The sequence below is a fragment of the Carcharodon carcharias genome, chromosome 3, assembly GCF_017639515.1.
Source record: "Carcharodon carcharias isolate sCarCar2 chromosome 3, sCarCar2.pri, whole genome shotgun sequence".
NCBI classification, from domain to species: domain Eukaryota; kingdom Metazoa; phylum Chordata; class Chondrichthyes; order Lamniformes; family Lamnidae; genus Carcharodon; species Carcharodon carcharias.
The window spans coordinates 69,032,215-69,052,822 of NC_054469.1; the positions used below are offsets into that span (position 1 = coordinate 69,032,215).

A 20,608-nucleotide genomic window follows, 5' to 3' on the forward strand; every position below is an offset into this window, starting at 1 on the left:
TAGATTCTTCCTTTCAGTTTCAGTGATACTTTGCTATCATATAGCACTGTGAGATATGTGCATTCCTTTAATTCTAACCTCGTGCACATCCCCAATTTTAAATGCTTTATCATTGACAGCCATGCCTTCAACTGCCAGGATACCAAACTCTGACATTCCCTCACTAAACCTCTCCAACTCTCTACCTCACTTTCCACCTTTAGTCACTCTTTAAAACCTACCACTTCTGCCTTAATATCTCCTATGTGGTTCGGTGCCAAGGTGGCACCTTGGCATGTTAGACACTATGGACAGAATTTTATCCTTGGTGTGCGGGATCAGCGGGGGTGGTGGGGAAGCAACGCACTGTGATTTTATGCAGGTAGGTCAATTAAGGCCCGCCCTGCGTGACAAATAGCCCGGGAATGAGTGCGAAAGGGCGGGCTGGGGCATGATGTCTACCAGGTCCAATGGCGACCCAGTGGTCGATTCAAATGTGGCCTTGGCAGCTCCTGGAAGGCTGCCAGCAAAGGACGTGGAAGTGTTGCGAATGGAAACTAGCGAGTGGACACAGCAGATGGGAGGGCAGGCCGGCGGGGCAGTCAGCTCTGTGTTTTTCCGATGAGTGCCTCACAGCCCTCCTGGAGGAGGTGGCAGTGAGGACAGAAACCCTTTTCCCCAGGAACGGGAGGAGGAGGCACCCCCCTTCCCCCCTCCAACTACCACAAAGGCCTAGGAGGAGGTGGCATCTAGGGTCAGCAGCCACAATGTGGTGAGGCGCACATGGGTCCATTGCCGGAAGCGCTTCAACAATCTCCTGTGATCGGGAAGGGTGAATATCATGTTGACATGGATCACTTTGCAGAACAGTTAAGAGCATGTAGTCTATCGTGCACATTGGTGAGGGCACTTCACACTTCCTTGAGGTGCAGGTGGAGGCAGGGAGTCCCCAGGGCATTGGCAGTCGGAGGACTGCTGGGGTCCAGGAACATGCTCAGTCCGTGGCTGATGACATGCCTTTGGAGTCTTCCATGAGGCAGCAGATGCTGGAAGTCCAGCAGGGTGTGCGGGACGATGTGGTGGAGATATATGAGGGAATGCGTGCCATGGTCTCCGTTGTCAAGGAGTCCCTGTGGAGCATAAGCATTGTATTGACCCTCATGGCCGAGCACCCTGCCTCCTCCATGGAAAGATTGGTGACTCTCATGGAGAGGCTTTTCCAGGGAATTAATCAGGGATTCCTGGGAATGCGCTTGGACCTGCAAACCCTCACACTGGTAATGACTTCAGCTGATCAGTGTCAGTGTGGGAGATGGATTGGGCACCCAGTATCCCAGCTAGGCGCCCATCCATCACTGGTGAGCAGGGAGGTCCAGAGTGACCTGATGTTGGCTCATGAGCTGCCTATCTTCTCTGCGGGCTCCTCTCAGGGCGCTCCAGATGAGGGCAGCAGCTCCTCCGCCCTTCTGCCAGTGACCAAGGCTGCAGTGACTGGGGAGATGCCAGCTATGCCACTGGCCGCTCCCTCCCTGGTGGGGCCAGCACAGGCTCCCCAGGCCAGAGAATGCCTGCCAAGGTCATCAAGGCCAACAAGACAGCAGAGTGAGCAGGCTGCCTCCAATGCCAGTGTCAGCATGGGGGTAGCACCTAAATGTAGCACCCGTAAGCAAAAACTTAAAGCACCTTAGGCACATCTCTGCATCATGAGCCACCTTCTGAAGGGATAGCCCTTGTCACCCAGCAGCCATCCAGGCTTCCAGGCTGGAGCACTGAAGAGCCCCGGTACCTGGGAGTGTCTCAGGATGTACTCGTCATGGGAGCTGCCTGGGTACCTTGCACAGACTTGTAGAATCAGCATCTTGTGATCACACACTATCTGCACGTTCATGGAGTGGAAGCCCTTCCTGTTGACGAAGGCACCGGACTCACCTGCTGGCGCCCTGACGGCCTCATGTGTGCAGCCTATTGCACCCTGGACGCGGGGGAACCAGCAACCCAGCCTCTGGCTCGCTGTGTCTGGCTGGCCTCATCCATACAGTAATGAAAGAAAGTCAATGTTCGCCTGAACAGTGATGCAACTATGGACAGCTGATTGGGACACTCCACAAAGGACCCCCACTGAGCCCTTGAAAGATCCGGAGGCCTAGAAGTTGAGGGATACTGTGACCTTCAGTGCCACTGGCATGGGGTGTCCACTCACACAGTTGGAGTTGATCTCAGGGCCAATCCTCTTACAGAAGGAGGTCACTGTCTCCCTTGATTCTCCATCAGCACTGCACCTCAGACATATTGAGGTAGCTGCAACACCACCAGTAAACCCTGGCAGCAGGATATTGGCATCTTCTGCTGCCTCTTCCGCCATAGACTTCCTGTTGGCGCTGCGCCCCTTGTGCCTGCGCCACTCCTCCCACAGGTCACTCCCCTGGAGGCTGAATAGGGACACCTGGCCCCTTTTGGCCCCCTCCTCCTCCTCAGAGGAGGTACCTCCAGCAGAGACCGCAATTCCTATCACCAGGGTAATGGAAGGCTGTCCGATGCCTGGAAGGCCCCTCATAGAGTGAATCCTCCAGGGGATTGGAAAACAACAGTTGAGCCTTGAACTGAAGCCTTTAAAATCTCTGAATGCAGCTCTGAAGCAAAATGAAGCTGTCCTGTTACAGAAGCAATCCGCAGCAAATGATATCCTGCATTCCTCACTAATCGCATTGACAAGGCCACTGATCCCTCTTATCCTGTCCATGGATGAGGTTTTGCAAATTGTGGCCTGCCCGCCTGCCCGTTTTGCCTTATATAGCCTTAACTAGCTATGTAATTAAAGGCGGGTGTGCCTCTGTCTTTATCATGTGCCTGCCTAGTGAAATATCTCGAGAATGCGCGTTGATGTTGGCACACTCGGCCAACATCACCACGCTTTATTTAACGTTCGAGCGGGTTGGGCACATGCATACCTGCCAAGCTAAAAATTCTGCCCTATAAATTCAAGTTGTTGTCATTGATATAAACATCATCTGGGAAAGACTCAGAAAGAAATATCAATATGGACACGTAATCCACCTTGTCCGATTCCCCTCTCTGCACTCTTCCTCAGGAGATTCTTAATAACCAGGTGGTGGAGACAAAAATTGACCAAGTTACTTCAGGAAATAGTCACTTTGTACCCATGTTATCTTAAGAAAAGTAGGTAAATATCATTGCTTGTGTGGTTAAGCAGATGAACACCTTATAGTTCATTTTTATTTCCTAGCAATACTTATGCTTTAATTCATTAAAATGCTAACCGATTATTAGTTAATTTGAAGACATGCAACCGTTCTCTGCACTATCAATCTGGTTACATTTTTATAGAGGAAACACAGGAAATTACCAAACCTGTATGTTATGACTATGAGAATTAAAAATAAATTAATGACAGTGTGGATAGTAATAATAGCAACACAATTAAAGTTGGGCAAAAAGCCATCTGGTGCCTTTAATCTTTTATCATGACTCAAGGCTGAAAAATATCTTCATCAATGAACCAATATATTATTGCTGCATTCCACCATGTTATATGATAAGTATGCAAAATGTATTATGAACAGTGTCTAATCAATTTAACATGATTGATATCCTGTTAAACTTACTATGAGAATAAATCTGCTGCATGGACTATACAAATGACCACATAACCTAAGTCTCTCAGTCCAGTTTAGTCTGTACACTATGCACTCCTGCTGGTACAGATGGAAAAACAATTCTCTTTAATCTGTCAAGGCAAGTGAGCGCTTATTGATATATAATTAAAAAAATCTTGTTCATCTTTTGCATTTGTTACAGTTGCCATTTTCCCAAAATTTGAATCCCATAAGTAATCATTGCTTCGAATTCTAATTTGACTTATTTACTTGAGAAGACACTGGCCTAAATTTTTGCTCCCAGATTGGGAGCCCAGAGTCCAATTTCCACAAATCCGACCTGGGAAAAAGTGCCCTGGACGATCAGATTTTCTTTCCGGGGCAGGTGCGTAGGGTGAAATAGGAGTTGTGTCCGCCTGCCCCGGAAACAGTTCAGATGCAGGACAGGGGCTGCCGGTTGCAGAAATGGGCTGGGGCTAAAAGGCCCACCTCAGTGATCTGGCACTGTGAAAAAGAAGAATAAAACAAAAAACAGCCCTCATACCCCCTCATGAACTCCCCATACATCATTCATGCCAATCCATGCTACCTCATGCCACTCACCCACCCCCATGGCTCCTCACGCCCTCCATGGCAACCTATGCCCCTGTACTGACCCCAATGACTCTATGTAGTCCCTATGCCAACCTAGTGTCAACTCAAGCCAACCCATAACCTCCATCCTTTGCCCTTACACCCTTCATGTCATGCAGCACTAATCCTATAATGATGACCCTCAAGCTCACGTCAGCAGACAGACTGAAATAGCAAGCACTGTTTTCTTTTAACACTCCAGACAGTTTTAAAAAAATATTTAAAGGGCAGGAGATTTAACTTCTTAAGATAGATTGACAGCTCCATTTGACAATTCCAATGAGCTTGACAGTCCAATGAGTTTATGCATTTTTTACACATATTCATGTCTAATTTTAACAATCGTAAAGGACACTTCACCTTTCCCAAAGGGCACCTAACCTCTCCCAAAGGTATCCATGGACCTCTCCAAAAAGTTACTCTAGCTCTCCAGAAGGGTATCCTACCTTTCAAAATAACTCTGGTAAGTTTAAACCTTCTGCTAGGCTTGAAGTGCACATGTCATGTTTTGGATATTCCACTACTGAAAATCAGATCTGATTGAAGGCAGCTGCACTTTAGCACGTGCAGCTGCCTCTATGGACCACGCATTGCAAACCCCTGCTCCCCCACCACTCCCTGCAAAAATGGTTGGGGCTGGGATTGATGGCGGGACTTACGGATTCAGGCCTCCAACATCATTTTCACTATGGTAGAGAGCCTCTCCATCTGAGTCAAAATTCAGACCACTGAGTGTTTTATTTTACCTCAGGTTTTATTCCACAGATTCGAATCAAATATTTTTATAACAGTCATTTATAGAAACTAGTAAAGTGATACCTACCTCGAGCTGTAGCGGATTAATTGTAGCATTTGTGTGGCAGCGTAGAGGCCCATTTGTCTTTAACTGCAAGATGTACAGCAGATATTCATCTCGGTAATGACTAGGCCAATGCACTTCCATGACTGCAGCACTGATTGTACTCGGTCCACCGTTGTGTAGCTGAACAAATGTTTTAAAAATAGATAATATTACAGGCTTTCATCTTAATAACTGATAGCGGGATGTCAATAACATACACCACAGACAGCCAACATGATTGCTTTTTACAGAGCATTGAAGTATTATCATCCCAAAAAACTTATAAAAGTATAATGGTAAAAGATTTCCAAATTAATACAGGCTTAACAGGAAATCCAACTTCCCACTGAAAGTTAAAATATACAATTAATCCATCAGATGGTATAACTTGGTTGTTATTCAATGAGCGTCACTGATATTTTTCATTGATCCTTGATCAAACATTATATGTGGCACACACCAATATCATTCATAATTAATACATTTTCAAAATGTATTTATTACCTCCACCTCTTTCTGCACCATTTGTCACCTCTAACAGTGTAGACAAAATGGTCCCATATCTGTCTATGCCTCTGTATATTCGACTACCAGGAGATGCAATGAACAGCTTGGAGTGACTATCTTCCCAATGTTACAAATTTAGGGTTTCTCCTTAGACATGCTCTTAGGTACAATGTTGGTGGTCACTTCTATAAGTAGCTTGAACTTTCCAATATCTAACTATATACTAGCATCACACAGATGTAACAATAGTATCCTCCTTTCATCTGAATTACCTACTTGTTGCCTTGCGCATGTTAGTCTTCAAACTGTTTGAAGGTGGACTGAGTAAACAGTTGATAAGGCAAGGCTGGATATGAATCATTATGCTCTTTTATGAACAAATTAACATATTCCATATTTTATAGTCAATGAACATACAAAGCAATAATTATGATCATGTCTAAGCATTACTACTTGTCTTTGTGAAATAATGCAAAATATTGACACATTACACTTCCGCCCCATCATGGGGCTTTCTTACTTGCCTTAAACAAAATAACCCCGAAGTGCTCCCCTGCATTCAAAACTTTTCAGCCTGGCCAACCATTGTGTTCACAGCATTCTATTGGAAGACCTGACTGATTGACTCTATTTTTCTTTTTTATCCTTCTCCTTACATAGCCAGAAAAGACCAAAGACTTCCCTACATTTTTAAAATTTGTTCATGGGATGTGGACAACTCTGGCTGGGCCAACATTTATTTCCCATCCCTAACTGCCTTTGAGAAGGTGGTGGTGATCTGCCTTCTCGAATCGCTGCAGTCCATGTGGTGTGTGTGTGCCCACAGTGCTGTTAAGGAGGGAGTTCCGGGATTTTGACCCAGTGACAGTGAAGGAACGGTGATATATTTCCAAGTCAGAATGGTGAATGGCTTGGAGGGGAACTTCGAGGTGGTGGTGTTCCTATGTGTCTGCTGCCCTTGTCCTTCTAGAGAGGCTTGGAGAGTTCCTGCAGTGCTTCTTGAGATGATACACACTGCAGCCACTGTGCATTGGTGGTAGAGGGCTTGAATGTTTGTGGATAGGGTGCCAATCAAGCGGCTGCTTTGTCCTGGACAGTGTCAAGCTTCTTTGGTGTTGTTGGAGCTGCACTCATCCAGGCAAATGGGGAGTATCCCATCACACTCCTGACTTGTGCCTTGTAGATGGTGGACAGGCTTTGGGGAGTCAGGAGGTGAGTTGCTCGCCAAAGGATTCCTAGCCTCTGACCTGCTCTTGTTGCCACAGAATTTAAGTGGCTGGTCCAGTTCAGTTTCTGGTCAGTGGTAGCCCCAAAAATGTTAATAGTGGAGGATTCAGTGATGGTAATGACATTGAACATCAAGCAGCGATGATTGGATTCTCTCTTGTTGGAGATGAACATTGCCTGACAGTTGTGTGGCACGAATGTTGCTTGCCACTTGTCAGTCCAAGGCTGGATATTGTTCACGCCTTGCTGCATTTGGACATGGACTGTTTCAGTATCTGAGGAGTCGAGAATGGTGCTGAACATTGTGCAATCATCAGCAAACATCCCCACTTCTGACCTTATGGTGGAAAGAAAGTGATTGATAAAGCAGCTGAAGGTGGTTGGGCTGAGGATGCTATCCTGGGGAACTCCTGCAGTGATGTCCAGGAGCTGAGATGACAGACCTCCAACAATCACAACCATCTTCCTTTGTGCTAGGTATGGCTCTAACCCCTGATTCTCATTGACTTCGGTTTTGCTAGGGCTCCTTGATGCCACCCTCAGCCACATGCGGCCTTGATGTCAAGGGTAGCCACTCTCACTTCACCTTTGGAGTTCAGCTCTTTTGTGCATGTTTGAACCAAGGCTGTAATGAGGTCAGGAGCTCGTGGCCCTGGCGGAACCAAAACTGAGCATCAGTGAGCAGGTTATTGCTAAGCAAATGTCAGTTGGAGGCTCTGTTGATGACTATCACTTTACTGATGATCGAGAGTAGACTGATGGGGCAGTAATTGGCCAGGTTTGATTTGTCCTGTTTTTTGTGTACAGGACATACCTGAACAATTTTCCACATTGCCAGATAGATGCCAGTGCTGTAGCAGTACTGGAACAGCTTGGCTAGAGGCACGGCAAGTTCTGGAGCACAAGCTCTCAGTACTATTGCCAGAATATTGTCAGGGCGCATAGCCTTTGTACTGTTCAATGCCTTCAGTCATTTCTTGATATCACCTGGAGTGAATCGAATTGGCTGAAGACTGTCATCTGTGATGCTGGGGACCTCTGGCAAAGGCCGAGATGGATCATCCACTCAGCACTTCTGGCTGAAGGTTGTTGCAAATGTTTCAGCCTTATCCTTTGCATTGATGAGCTGGGCTCCCCCATCATTGAGGATGGGGATATTTGTGGAGCCTCCTCCTCCAGTGCCTAGTTTAGTTGTCTACCCTGATTCACAACTGGATGTGGCAAGACTCATGGCTGTGTGATGTATGTTGATACTGAAATAAACTAATAAATTGTTTATTATTGATAGACTATGGGGAAATCATATCAAAATTTAGGTCATGAGCATTTAAACCAACTAACTCGTTGCTCTACTTTTAAAAAAAACATCAAGCAGAAAGACACCCTAGTATTAAATTTAAAACAAAATGCTTAAAATTTGTTTCTCCTCAATATTCTTACTGTGGAAGAATGATCAAAAAATCTTAACACAAGCATGCAGGTGTGTAATTTTCTGATATACATCTCCCTTGATTTTAACTAAGCACCTTTACAATGTTAGAAAGTATGCCTTTCCAGCTTGTATTACAATTATTTCAATAGCAATATTGTTTCAACTATGAATGGATAGACTGAACTAAAATAAAAATCAAGTTCATGAGAATTCTTTGTAACAGTGATTTTAAGGGAGAAACTAATGGCAACTTGACATTCTTTCAATTGCACCATGATGGCTTCTTAATATTCATTAACAAAGAAAATTTACAATATAGAATCTGCAATGAATCATTTAGCATGTGTGATGCAAATGTTCATATTGTTCCATTGATTTAAAACTGAAAAACTAGTCTTCTGTCACCATATATTCTATTCCATGGCTTGATAATTATTCTTTCAACCATCTACCAAATGAATGTAAGAAACATATTTTTCAAAAAACTCACTCACTTCATAAACATGCTGAACTACTGGTCCAATGTGCTCCTCTTTCTTAGGTCTTTCTTTAATCTTCCAGTCAGTGATGGGCAGAAAGATTTGCTCGGGACGTGACACCCTATTACACGAACACAATGGTTCAATGTTGCGGTTAAGCTGCAGAGGTTATACTCAGTCATACAATTCAAAACAACATGAAGAAAAAAAGTAAAGTGTGCAAGAAACAAAGGAAAATAAGAAACATTAGACAGATGCTTCAGGCAAATGGGGAAAAATACAATTACAAAGTCAGAATGGACCTCAACTGGGTTCCTTCACAGAAAGAAATAACAGAGATCATCACAACTAATGTTACATGGTAATGTAAGATAGGGCAGAATTTTTACATTGGCGGGAAGGCACGTGCCCAACCTGTTTGGTCAACGAGCGTGCACGGGAATTGGCAGCGTGCCCACCGACAATTTAAAGGCCTATTAAGACCATTAAAAAGATAATTAAGTTAAATTTTTCACTGCCCGGCCAAGCTTATGGTTGGCAGGCAGGCAAAAAGGCCTTTGCACTTTTTAGGAAACCTCATCCATGGATGGGATGAGGATTCCAACAGCAACTAAAAATAAAATATAACATTATACATTTCATTTATAACGTGTCCCTGCTCAAGTGACAGAGTCACATGAAGGGACATGTTTTATAACATTTTTAAAATCTTTATTTTTTTTGAAAACTGTTCATTTCCCTGAGGCAGCTCTGTGCTATGGAAATTTTCAAGCGTGCACTCATGCGCATGCACGACGCTCACGCTCACCCTCCTCGCCTGCTGCACGGGCAGCACTGAGCGCTGCTGCTCATGTTTCATGTTGGGCGGGCCTTATTTGGCCAGCGTGAAATCACGGTCCAGTTGCGATCATGAGCGGTAGTCGGCTTCCCGACAAGGGCAAAATCCTGCCCAAGCTTACATTATTACAAGAAAAATTACAAAACAAAAAAAAAAATCATTAACTCAATCACAAATTATAGTTGAAAACTATTAGCGGAGTTACATTTTTTTCCTATTTCCAACTAATTAAAATCAGACTAACCAGATGGCAAAAACATATTTTCCTGGCCATCTTCAGAAAGTAAATAAAACAATTTCTTAAAAGGAATGTGTTCCCTTGTTCTTAAAAAGTAACCAAAACTATATTTTGTTCATTTGTCAGAAAATTACCCATATTGTCACTAGGCAATTTAAACAAAACTCTTTTGAATGCTTTATTTTTCTTTCTGGCTTGAATGACACACAATGAATTATGTGCTTTTGATCATTTTTAAATTCAGCAACTAACAAACACTCTGGTTGTATGTGTGGGTGTAATCCCTGTGGTATGTCCTTCCTGTTAAAGTGATGGCAATGCATTCCCAATTGTCCCGGCCTATAGTCGTCATGAAGAAAATTATGTTTTTCACTGTTATTTCCTAATCTTTAGCTTCAGCCTTTCCTCAAATTTAAAGTTCACTATCATTTTGGGTATAGTAATTTTTGTTTCATATGCCAAATCAACAGTTGGCCTAAGAATCTATGGTTTGATTTTGTAATGTTGTTTCATAATTTTTGTAATATTGTTACATTTCCAATTCTGGAATAATATATTTGTAGCATGTCACAAGCCTCTATGGTTTTAAAATGATTGGAACAACATTGCTAAATTCTTAACATTCCCCCAGAAAAAGACTTGTGAGGGAAGCAGTGTCAGGGGGTGGGAAGTACTGAGTGAAATACCAGTTAACATAAATCACTGTAGACAGCAACACGCACCAGGAACAGAAAGCATAATTATATTGCCAGGTCGTTTCAATATAAGCCAGAGGATGTCAAGTTAAAGCTGTGCAGTGCCCTTGTCAGGCTGCACTTTGAGTACTACTTTGGTTACCAGTCTTTCCTCAGAATTCTAAGTGAAATATTGAATATGGAAGTAGTGGCGAGAAGAGCCAAAACCTGAGGCCTGATGTCCAAGGCTTGACATATGAGGAGGGACTGTGTTATCCTCCAGAAAGTGAGTTGGTGAAGGATAGAACTGGAGCCAATCTTAATACATCCTTTCATAAGCATTTATTTGCAAAGATGCATATTGCAAACATGCACCTCTTAACCCACCAACCACAGTTTTCATATGTTCCTTTCACAGGAATACAATTGAATCCCCAGCTAATGCCCACGACCTGCATCCAATTAAATATAATTAATTATTACAATGAACAGATTCCTTACTTTCGCTTTAAATAAGAATTGCAGCTTATAAATACAACCAAAAATTTCAAAGCAAATTAAATCAATATCATTCTGGACAAAGCATTACGTCCTAAGACAAACTACCCTCAGGACCCTTAAGAAGTTCTTCACACATGCATTTCTTTTTGTAAAACAATCAGACAGTTGATGAGTACATCCATCCAGCAATTTGGAGATTTCCTTTCTCTCCAGCATTTGTTTCAACCCAGCAAGGTCAATCCATAACCTTTTCTCATTCACAATTTTCACAGAGATTTTGTTATTCCACAAAGAATGATTATCTACGTAACATTCAATGGGCACGCAATGTTCAGTATGCCTATCGTGCAGAATATCGCATAAAATATTTGGCAATTGGAATCCCATTTCCACTGGCTCCACAAGAGCTACTGTTTCAGCAGCCAAAGTACTTTTACCAAATCTTTTATTTTCTTAATTCCCCAGCAGGTGGTCTTGTAGCGTAGTGGTTAGTGTACTTGCCTAGGAGCCCCACTCCAGGACTTGATGGCCAAGGAAAGTACATTCATAATGCAACCAACTAGGTATCAACTTCTAAATCCTTCCAACCTACACCTATGGCAGATGGTACGAGCAGGAGAGATTCATGGTCAGCAATGTGATGGGAAGAAAATGGAGCCTCCACAATTGCTATCCATAGCTCCAGGCTACAACATGCATGTAAAAGTTGGGTCAGCTAGATGGAGAGCTGGTGTAGCTCAGATTGGTGCCAACAGCAAGAGATTCGATTTCCCTATTCTGGTTGAGGTGGATTTGGGACCTGCTTCCTTTCCCTACCCAAGGTGGAGGTTGTGGTGCTGTGGATCAGATCTGCCTTTAGGCATAGAACTGAAAAAGAACTTCCCAGTCTAAAGGCCAATATTTCCCATTCTCGCCAATCAAAAATATTATGAAACCAGCTACACAAGAATTCAGGAAGATTAGAGCGTGAAGTACAGCTAAAACTGCCCAGCTTTATATTCTTGGTCAACTAAGGATGGGAACCTAAGTACACATTTATCCAGATTTAACTTTTTTACTATTTATTTTCCCATAAAACATTCTCAACTTTAGGGTGTTTCTTCATCGTACTTAACACCAATACGTCAAAACTAGCATCTGGTCTAATCTGCATGTGCAAACTGATCAATCAAGATTCATAATTGCATTGTCTCTCCTTTAGATATCACTGAATCACAGCATTGTTAAGCACGGAAAGAGGCCATTTGGCCTCTTGTATCTATGCTGACCCTCCAAATAAGCAATGCATTTAGTGCCATTCTCCTGCCTTCTCCCTATAACCCTGCACATTCCTCCTTTTCAGATAATAATCCAATTCCCTCTTGAATGCCTCAGTTGAACCTACCTCCACCATACTCTCAGGTAGCGCACTCCAGACCTTAACCACTCACTGCATGAAAAAGCTTCTCCTCAAGTCTCCATTGCTTCTTTTGTCAATTAGCTTAAATCTGTGTTCTCTCGTTCTCGATCCTTCTACCAGTGGGAACATGTTTTTCTTATCTTCTCTGTCCAGACTGCTCATCATTTTGAATACCTCTATAAAATTTCCTCTTCATCTTCTCCAAGGAAAACAGTCCCAAATTCACCAAATTATCTACATAACTGAGGTTCTTCATCCCTGGAATCATTCATATTTTTTTTTCTGCACTCTCTCTAACGCCTTCACATCTTTCCAAAAGTGTGGCACCCAGAACTGGCGAAATACTCCAGTTAAGGCTGAACCAGTGTTTTAAACAAGTTTAACATAACCTCCTCGCTCTTGTACTCCATGCCCCTATTAATAAGGCCTAAGATACTGTACTTTATGAATTGCGCTCGCAACCTATCCTGCCACCCTCAATAACATACACACAAATACATCCAGGGCCCTTTTCTACTCTAACCCCTTTATAATTGTACCCTTTCTTTATATTGTCTCTCTGTATTCTATAACATCCTCTTTTTGTGGTGAGTTTGTATAATTAACCGGGTTGGGAGTAACACTCACTAAATAGGATTGTTGATTTAAAGTTATTCTAGATCCATTTGCTTAGTACCTAAACCAATTTACAAAAAAGATCCAAAAGCTTGACTCCCAATTTTAAAATTTAATCTTATCAAGAACACATTTCTCAAATTCTGTATTACCATCCCTAAGAAATCGTTAACATGCATCATGAAGATGTCTGAAAGCTTTTCTTTATGGTGCCAGTAAAACATTGCGGGATCTGCTTCTAGTTTGACGCAACCTATTTTCAGCAAACAGATCTCATCAAAAAACTGCACCACGAATGCATTTGTTTAGGTTCCATAGTTTTCCTTCTGCATCTGCTACTGCTTCTGGCAGAAACACTTCTGACAAGTATCATCCAGCAGAAATTGAGCTTTTATGTCAATTGACCTACACTACAATCAATATGTGGCCGAAAGAACTAAAATAATTTTTAAGGTTATTTTTCCAGCGATGGGAGAATCCACTCTAACATCTGTATCACCCAGTCTTTCAAAACCTCTAGCAACTAGCTTCGCCTTAACCTTATAAATCCACTTATGTGGCAATGCTGGTTGTCCCCCTATCCAGTGCCTCAGAATAAACTCCAAAACCTCCCTACTATCTATCTCCCTTTGCTTAACCTCTCTTATTAGTTTATCTTCAAGTTTATTGGCAACAAAATGTCACTATCATGAGGGTTTCTGTTTCTAGTTCGGTGGCCTTTATTTCATTGCCTAATCTAGTCAAGCTACAGTCTCTGCTTGCACCTTTATGTCAGCTGAGACTACTACCTGCATTATCAGAGTCTCTTTCTCCCATACGCGATCATTTTCTGACACAAGAGTCACTTCCATGCACTAATTTATTAATTTCCACTCTCTTACCCCATTCTGCCAGTCCATGGATCTCACTTTTTGAATGCCATCCTGAACAAGCAACCAATGTTAAGATTTGCCTTTGCTGCCTTTCTCACAATTGTCACACGTGTACATTCACTGGACCCTCTGGAATATCTGTCATTCAAGTACCCACTCTGGGAAATTCACCTTTGGATATGATAGCTTTATCCTTTGTGTCTTGATCATTCACATTACCATTATCCAGAACTTGATGTAAATTCTTTCTCTCAGATTCTTCATCACAAAATATGAGCATTTGAGGTACTTTTATTGGATGCTCAGAATCCGAGATTTTGTAATTAATTCTAGTTAATCCTGGGGAAAATAACCTAAAGGCCTGGATTTTCATGCTCTAGGAGGAGGATCTTGAGTCGGGCCATTTCCCGATGGCGCGATTTGACTCCTGCCTGTAGTGCCCGCCAACATTATATTTGTGATGGGATGGCAGGGATAGGCTGGAATTAGCGCAGCCATCTTTGGAAGCAGTAACCATAACAAGACGTTCATGTTGGTGGCACAAAGGATTCTAGAATGGATGGCTGCTGCACCCCAGCAGACCACCCCATCCAACCCTCCAAAAGTCCAGCGCTGAGGAGATTGCAGAGGAGGATGAGGGTGCTGTGAGCAGTTCTGCACACTCATCTTCCATGGCTTCTCCAGCCCCTCTGCCACATCCCTCACGTGCTCCAGTAACCATGGCTGCTCCTGCAGAATTGCAGGTCCTGCTGTCTCAGGTAGGTCCCCAGCAGGTTTCTGCATGAAGAGCTTGGCCACACCACTCCTTAATACCTTATGGATGGAGGGGTGAGTCTCCACCTGCTCTGAGGCAATCTGGGGGTTGGGAGGCACCACATTGGAGTGTCTGAGAACACAGGGCGTCACGGTGACATTGATCACTGAAGGGCTTAAATGTTGTGTTATATCTCACATTGTTAAGTCTGCCTTTTTTTCATTGTCCATAAATACACCACAAAAATCGAAGGATCGATATATTGGTCTATACTTGGCTCATAAAATAATGGAGTAAACGTAAAACTGCATGTTCTCACCAGTGTTACCGAAGATTGCAGCCAGAAGTCCATCCCTCAGTCACCTGACAGCTGTGAAGGGTTTGGCCATGCAGGTCAATCATAGTGAAGTCGGGGGCTCAGTGACGCTTTCACTGCTGATCGTGGTCAACCATGGGATGTGGAAGTTGTGGGCCCCTGGAACATTTTGTTTCCATCCTTTGGTGACTTTCAGGGGTTTGTGCTTAGTACATTGTAGGAGAAGTGACAATCCTTCTGGGGTAGGTCCACACATAGGCCTGAGGTAAAGGCAGAGACATTTCTGCAAATTCTTTCACAATGTACAGTGGTGACCTCGCAGGTCAAGACTAGCTGAGCCTTTCAGGCAACATGCATTTGTGGTAGACTGTCCTTGTCCTTTCATGTGTTGCATGCCACTGGCTGACAATGATCCTCAGTGAGTTGCTACACTGACCATTGTGGATGTCTCACAGGTGCTACAGTAGCGCTGGATTAAACTGAAAATAGGTGAATGCTCTGGCTATTATATGGATGCCTTTATTTTATGCTTATTTATTCACAGGATGTGTGTGTCACTGGATAGGTTAGCATTTGATGCCCATCTCTAATTGCCCTTGAGAAGCTGGTGCTGAGACACCTTCTTGAACTGCTGCAGTCCATGTGGTGTAGGTACACCCACAGTACTGTTAGGAAGGGAGTTCCAGGATTTTAACCCAGCGACAGTGAAGGAACAGCGATATATTTCCAAGCCACCAAGGTGTGTGACTTGGAGGGGAGCTTGCAGGTAGTGGTGCTCACATGTATCTGCTGCCCTTGTCCTTCTAGCTGGTAGAGATTGTGGGTTTGGAAGGTGCTGTTGAAAGAGTCTTGGTGTGTTGCTGCAGAGCATCTTATAGATGGTACACACTGGTGCCACTGTGAGTTAGTGGTGGAGGGAGTGAATTTTTAAGCTGGCGAATGTGGTGCCAATCAAACACAGTCTCAAGTTGCAGTGTTTCTGTTGGTCCATCAATTATATCTGCATTTGCTGAGTCTCAACTGATACTGCACAGATGCACTCTTGACGTAGGGGCCAGGCCTCGGTTAGTTAACAGGTGACTTGTTTTCCGTGTATTTGACAGCATCCAAAATATACTTGCAGGATTCTTTGCCACAAGACACCTCAAGCTTAATCCCTCAGTGTGGCTGAATGCAGACTTATGATTGTGAGGATTTCAGCCAGTGTTGTCAGAGTGTGTCAAGGACACTTGCAGATTTTCTCTTCTGTTAGGGAATAGGCATCTCCTGGAAATTGTGAGGGGGTACTTATATTGCAATGGCTTGATAGCCATTTGTTTCCAAGAGTGCACTTATATCTCAGTGTTGCTTAGGAGAACTACCTCTGTATTAGATGCTCCCTATTGACTATGGAGTCATGTGCCGAGTCGACCCCGGGTACCCAGGCACGCCTCTCAAGATTTTCCCCATTGTTCCCCTCCTTGGTTACATCTTCTCCTGAGGCAAATGGCTCCTCCTCATCTACCTCCACCTTTTCTTCAGATGGACAATCTCCTTCACCTGGAACTGGATCCTGCTTGCGTGTCCCCTTTGCTGCATTATATTATGCAGCAGGCCACCACAATTCATGACACCCTTTCAGGTGAGTATTGCAATATTCCTCCTGAGCGGTCTAGGTATCGGAAACACATTATTAATGTGCCAGTAGCCTGCCTGGTGGTTGCCCTGGTCTGATGGTGACTGGTTTTGTAACACTGCTCTGGCACTGCTTCTAGTTGGCATAATGGAGTAAGCAGCCACCTCCTCAATGGGTAACTTTTGTTGCCCAGTTGCCAGCTTCAGGCCTTGTTCTAGGCTCAAAAGATGCAACAGGTATGACTCGCTTGGGATGAAAGAGTCATGGCAGTTTCCAGGGAACCTGGCACAGATGCGGAGGAATACGTTTCTGTTGTTACACACTAACTGGATGATGACGGAGCAAAAAGACTTTCTATTCATGGATCTGTGCGTCTCCTCTGATGGCGCTTTCATGGCGACGTATGTCTATCATACCTTGCACTTGTGGAAAGCCAGTCATTGACATAAACCCCATTGCTCTTAGGCTCTGAGACACCACATTTGTAGAGAAATTAATGTGCTCCCCTATCCTAGCAAAGAGTGACTGATGTTATGGATAAATGCATGGCTGATTGTGAGGTGTCACAGAGGTCTGCCAGCAGAACCCTGGAAGAATGCAGTTGCATAAAAGTTGAGGGCCACGGCAACTTTGACTGTTATTGGCAGGACACAGGCACCAGTTGTTCGAGGTGCAAGGTCTGCCTCCAACATGGCACAGGTTTCTCTGACCGTATCCTGAGACATCTGAAACCTTCACATAGGCTGTCTTGCAGTCATGCCGAGGAAGCTGAACCTGTTCGTGTACACTCTTGGTTCAGGGTAATATCGTGCCCTCTTCCTTCTTGCTGGTCTGTCTGGGGGCTTTGCCGCCTCATGCCCAGGTACCCTGGCTCTAGCCCAATGCTGCTGCCACTGCCTTTCCTCTATATGGTGCATGTGGGAAGGTACTGCACCCATTTCAACAAACTTCCTTCCATTGTGGACTACACATTCCTCACCCAGTGAGGTTGGCAGTCTGTAACATTGCCCACTTGGCTCATGAGGCAAGGAATAATGAAGAGGAGCCCACACGGATGTGCCTTGCTCTTTTCCATCCACCCCACCCCACCTTCCCTGAGGTCAGACACCAGACTCTATCTCAGAGGCAAGTTCAGCTTGGCAGCTGCTGATGCCCACAGCTCTATATAAGGCTTAGAATTCTTTATCTCAACTTTCAGAACTGTTCATGTCTCCATCAACAAGCGGTGTAACAAACACTATGGGCGAAAACGTCCCAGATTTGCACTAACTGCAAATAAAACGATGTTTTACCTGCCGGCCGCGCTGGCGGGTTTTCACACCGTATCGTCCAAAACCCACCTTGTCATCTCGTTGCTTCCTCATGCCAGGCAACACGTTTAAGGTACAGCCGTGCTCAGTGCTTCCAGCCTAGGACTGCAGCAAAGAAGACATGGCCCCAAAAGGCAAGAAGACTACAGCCCTCGAGCACCCTTTGGACTCCGTGGAGGTCCGCTGTGATGTCCTCGATCCCCACTCTGGGCACAGGAGGGGCAGCAACATTACCACTCCGGCTTGATAGGCGACGGCAGTGGTGGTCAGTGCCAATGCTGCACAGAAGAGATTGGCCATCCAATGCAGATAGAGGATAAATGATCTCATCCATGCAGCAAGGGTATGGCAACCGTCTCAGCACTCTAAACTCACACACTCAAGCTCATCACACATGCACTGGTATCTCACTCACTGCCAGCTCACGGGACATCACCACCCATTCTCACACACATACCTTCCCATGTCCATCTGGCCTCATCTCCTCTGGAGACTGCCTCCTCAGTCCTCACCACCCCTAGGCCACTTGCACAGATCAACATATGCACAGCCACTCACACCCTGGGTTACCCTCCTTCCCCAGCACACCCCTCGTCTTGCAGCCTCTTCCCTTGCCTGAGGCCACTTCTTCCCCTTCGCCACGCAAGCCCTAGCCCTGCAGCCATTGAAAAGTCACCCACACATGGCTGATCTGGTCAGTAGAGACCTGCCATGAGCCCCCCCTAAAAGTGATGTGGTGCTGTCTGTGAAGCCTGGTGCTGATGACTGCGAGTGCTGACCGAAGCAAGGTAGGCAAACAAACCTTGAAGCCCTGAGTGAAGTCCAGCCCACCAAGTGCACATCGCTTTTGTGCTGTTGTGAAACACATCAGCGTGCTTTCCCACTGCCATGGGAGGATGATCCAGCGGGGAAGGGATGAGTCCGGTGGGCAGGCCTTATAATGATATGCTGATGTATTACAATGAGGTTCCTGCTGTCCGATGGTGGGAAATGTTGGCGGGCTGAGCAGATGATTGCAAACTGGTTTCACAATGTCATGAAACCGATTTTTGGCCCTCTCACCATATTGTCCGCTCATGCCAGTCAACATGCCCGAAGCCAGCAGGCACAGAAAATCCCAGCCTCTGGCTTTTTACCATTCTTGCGAACTACGGCCTTATCTGCAGGTGCACTGTTAAGTTTATATGCTCTGTCCCTTCCCACACTCTGGTTATCATTACCCACATCATTACCCTGCCTTGTCTTTTCTCCATAATTTAACACATCTCCCCCCAAGTGATTCCCCCGCCCCCCACCTCCTCTGCCCCACTATTTAGTTTAAAACTCTCTTTACCACTGTAGTTGTACGACTTGCCAGAACTGGTCTTAGCATGGTTCAGGTGAGGACTATCCCAATGGTCTCCCTGTATGTAAAAGCTTTCAAATGTGCAGAAAAAACTGAAGCTAATCATAATAGCTTCTGTTTCCCAGCACAGAAAGTAATTTGGGATTATGCCCATACATTGATTGAGAGGGATTATAACTTCCAACTATCTGGAGTGAACTCTTTCCATGAACTGCCTATGCCAGGGTGATTGTTAGCTTGAAGTTTGGTTGGTCAGCTAAAATTATATGCAGCATTTCATCGACCACCACATGATTTTCTTTTACAAGCTCATTGCTGAAAGAATTTTCATTACCTTGATGGTTATATTTTCACACAGGTCTCTCAACTCATCATTGGCAAATTCCGCTCCATTATCAGTCAGAAACTTCACAGGTATCCCAGACTGGTTAAACTAGACTGTGCATGAAATTGAAGTCATAGTTGACACCAACATTAATTTCTGATCACATATCCGCTCCATTACCAAGACTGCCTGCTTTCTCCTCCATAACATTGCCTGACTCTGCCCCTGACTCATCCTCTGCTGAAATGCTCAGCCATGTCTTTGTTACCTCTACAATAATCTCCTGACCAACTTCTCATCTTCCACCCTAAGTAAACCTGATCTCATCTATGAGCCTGCTGCCCGTATCTAACTTGCACCAAGTTCCATCCACCCATCACCCCTGTCTTTACTGTTCTACAATGGCTCCCAATCCAGCAATGCCTCAATTTTAAAATTCTCATTCTCATTTTCAAATCAATTCATGGCCTCCCACCTCTCTAGCTATAGCTTCCACAGCCCTACAAGCCTTTGAAATTTCTGCACTATTTCCAATTCTTGTGCATCCCCAATTTTAATTGTTTGATCATCAGTGAATATGCCCTCAGCTGCTTAGGCCTAAGCCTCACTGTTTCATCTACTTCCCTCTCCTTCAGTCTGGGAAGAGTGTCCCCTGCAGTCACCATCATCGGGAAGCAGTCTGGGAAGAGTGTCCCCTACAATCACCGTCGCTGTGAAGCAGTCAGGGAAGAGTGTCCCCTGCAGTCACCATCGTCGGGAAGCAGTCTGGGAAGAGTGTCCCCTGCAGTCACCGTCGCTGTGAAGCAGTCTGGGAAGAGTGTTCCCTGCAGTCACCATCGCCGGGAAGCAGTCTGGGAAGAGTGTCCCCTGCAGTCACCGTCGCCGTGAAGCAGTCTGGGAAGAGTGTCCCCTGCAGTCACCATTGCCGGGAAGCAGTCTGGGAAGAGTGTCCCCTGCAGTCACCGTCGCTGGGAAGCAGTCTGGGAAGAGTGTCCTCTGCAGTCACCGTCGCCAGGAAGCAGTCTGGGAAGAGTCCCCTGCAGTCACCATTGCTGGGAAGCAGTCTGGGAAGAGTGTCCTCTGCAGTCACAGTC

General features: G+C 44.8%; 1 protein-coding gene across 1 annotated transcript in view; it reads right to left on the reverse strand.

The window, feature by feature from the left end:
• The window catches only part of itga8 (integrin, alpha 8), a 291,418-nt gene that overhangs the window by 62,972 nt on the left and 207,838 nt on the right, over window positions 1-20,608 (reverse strand). The window contains exons 24-25 of the mRNA XM_041183667.1: window positions 8,728-8,833; window positions 5,050-5,208 (exon numbers count right to left, since the gene is read on the reverse strand). Of these exons, the coding sequence (XP_041039601.1) occupies window positions 5,050-5,208; window positions 8,728-8,833 (265 nt within the window). The remainder of the gene's footprint in view (window positions 1-5,049; window positions 5,209-8,727; window positions 8,834-20,608) is intronic.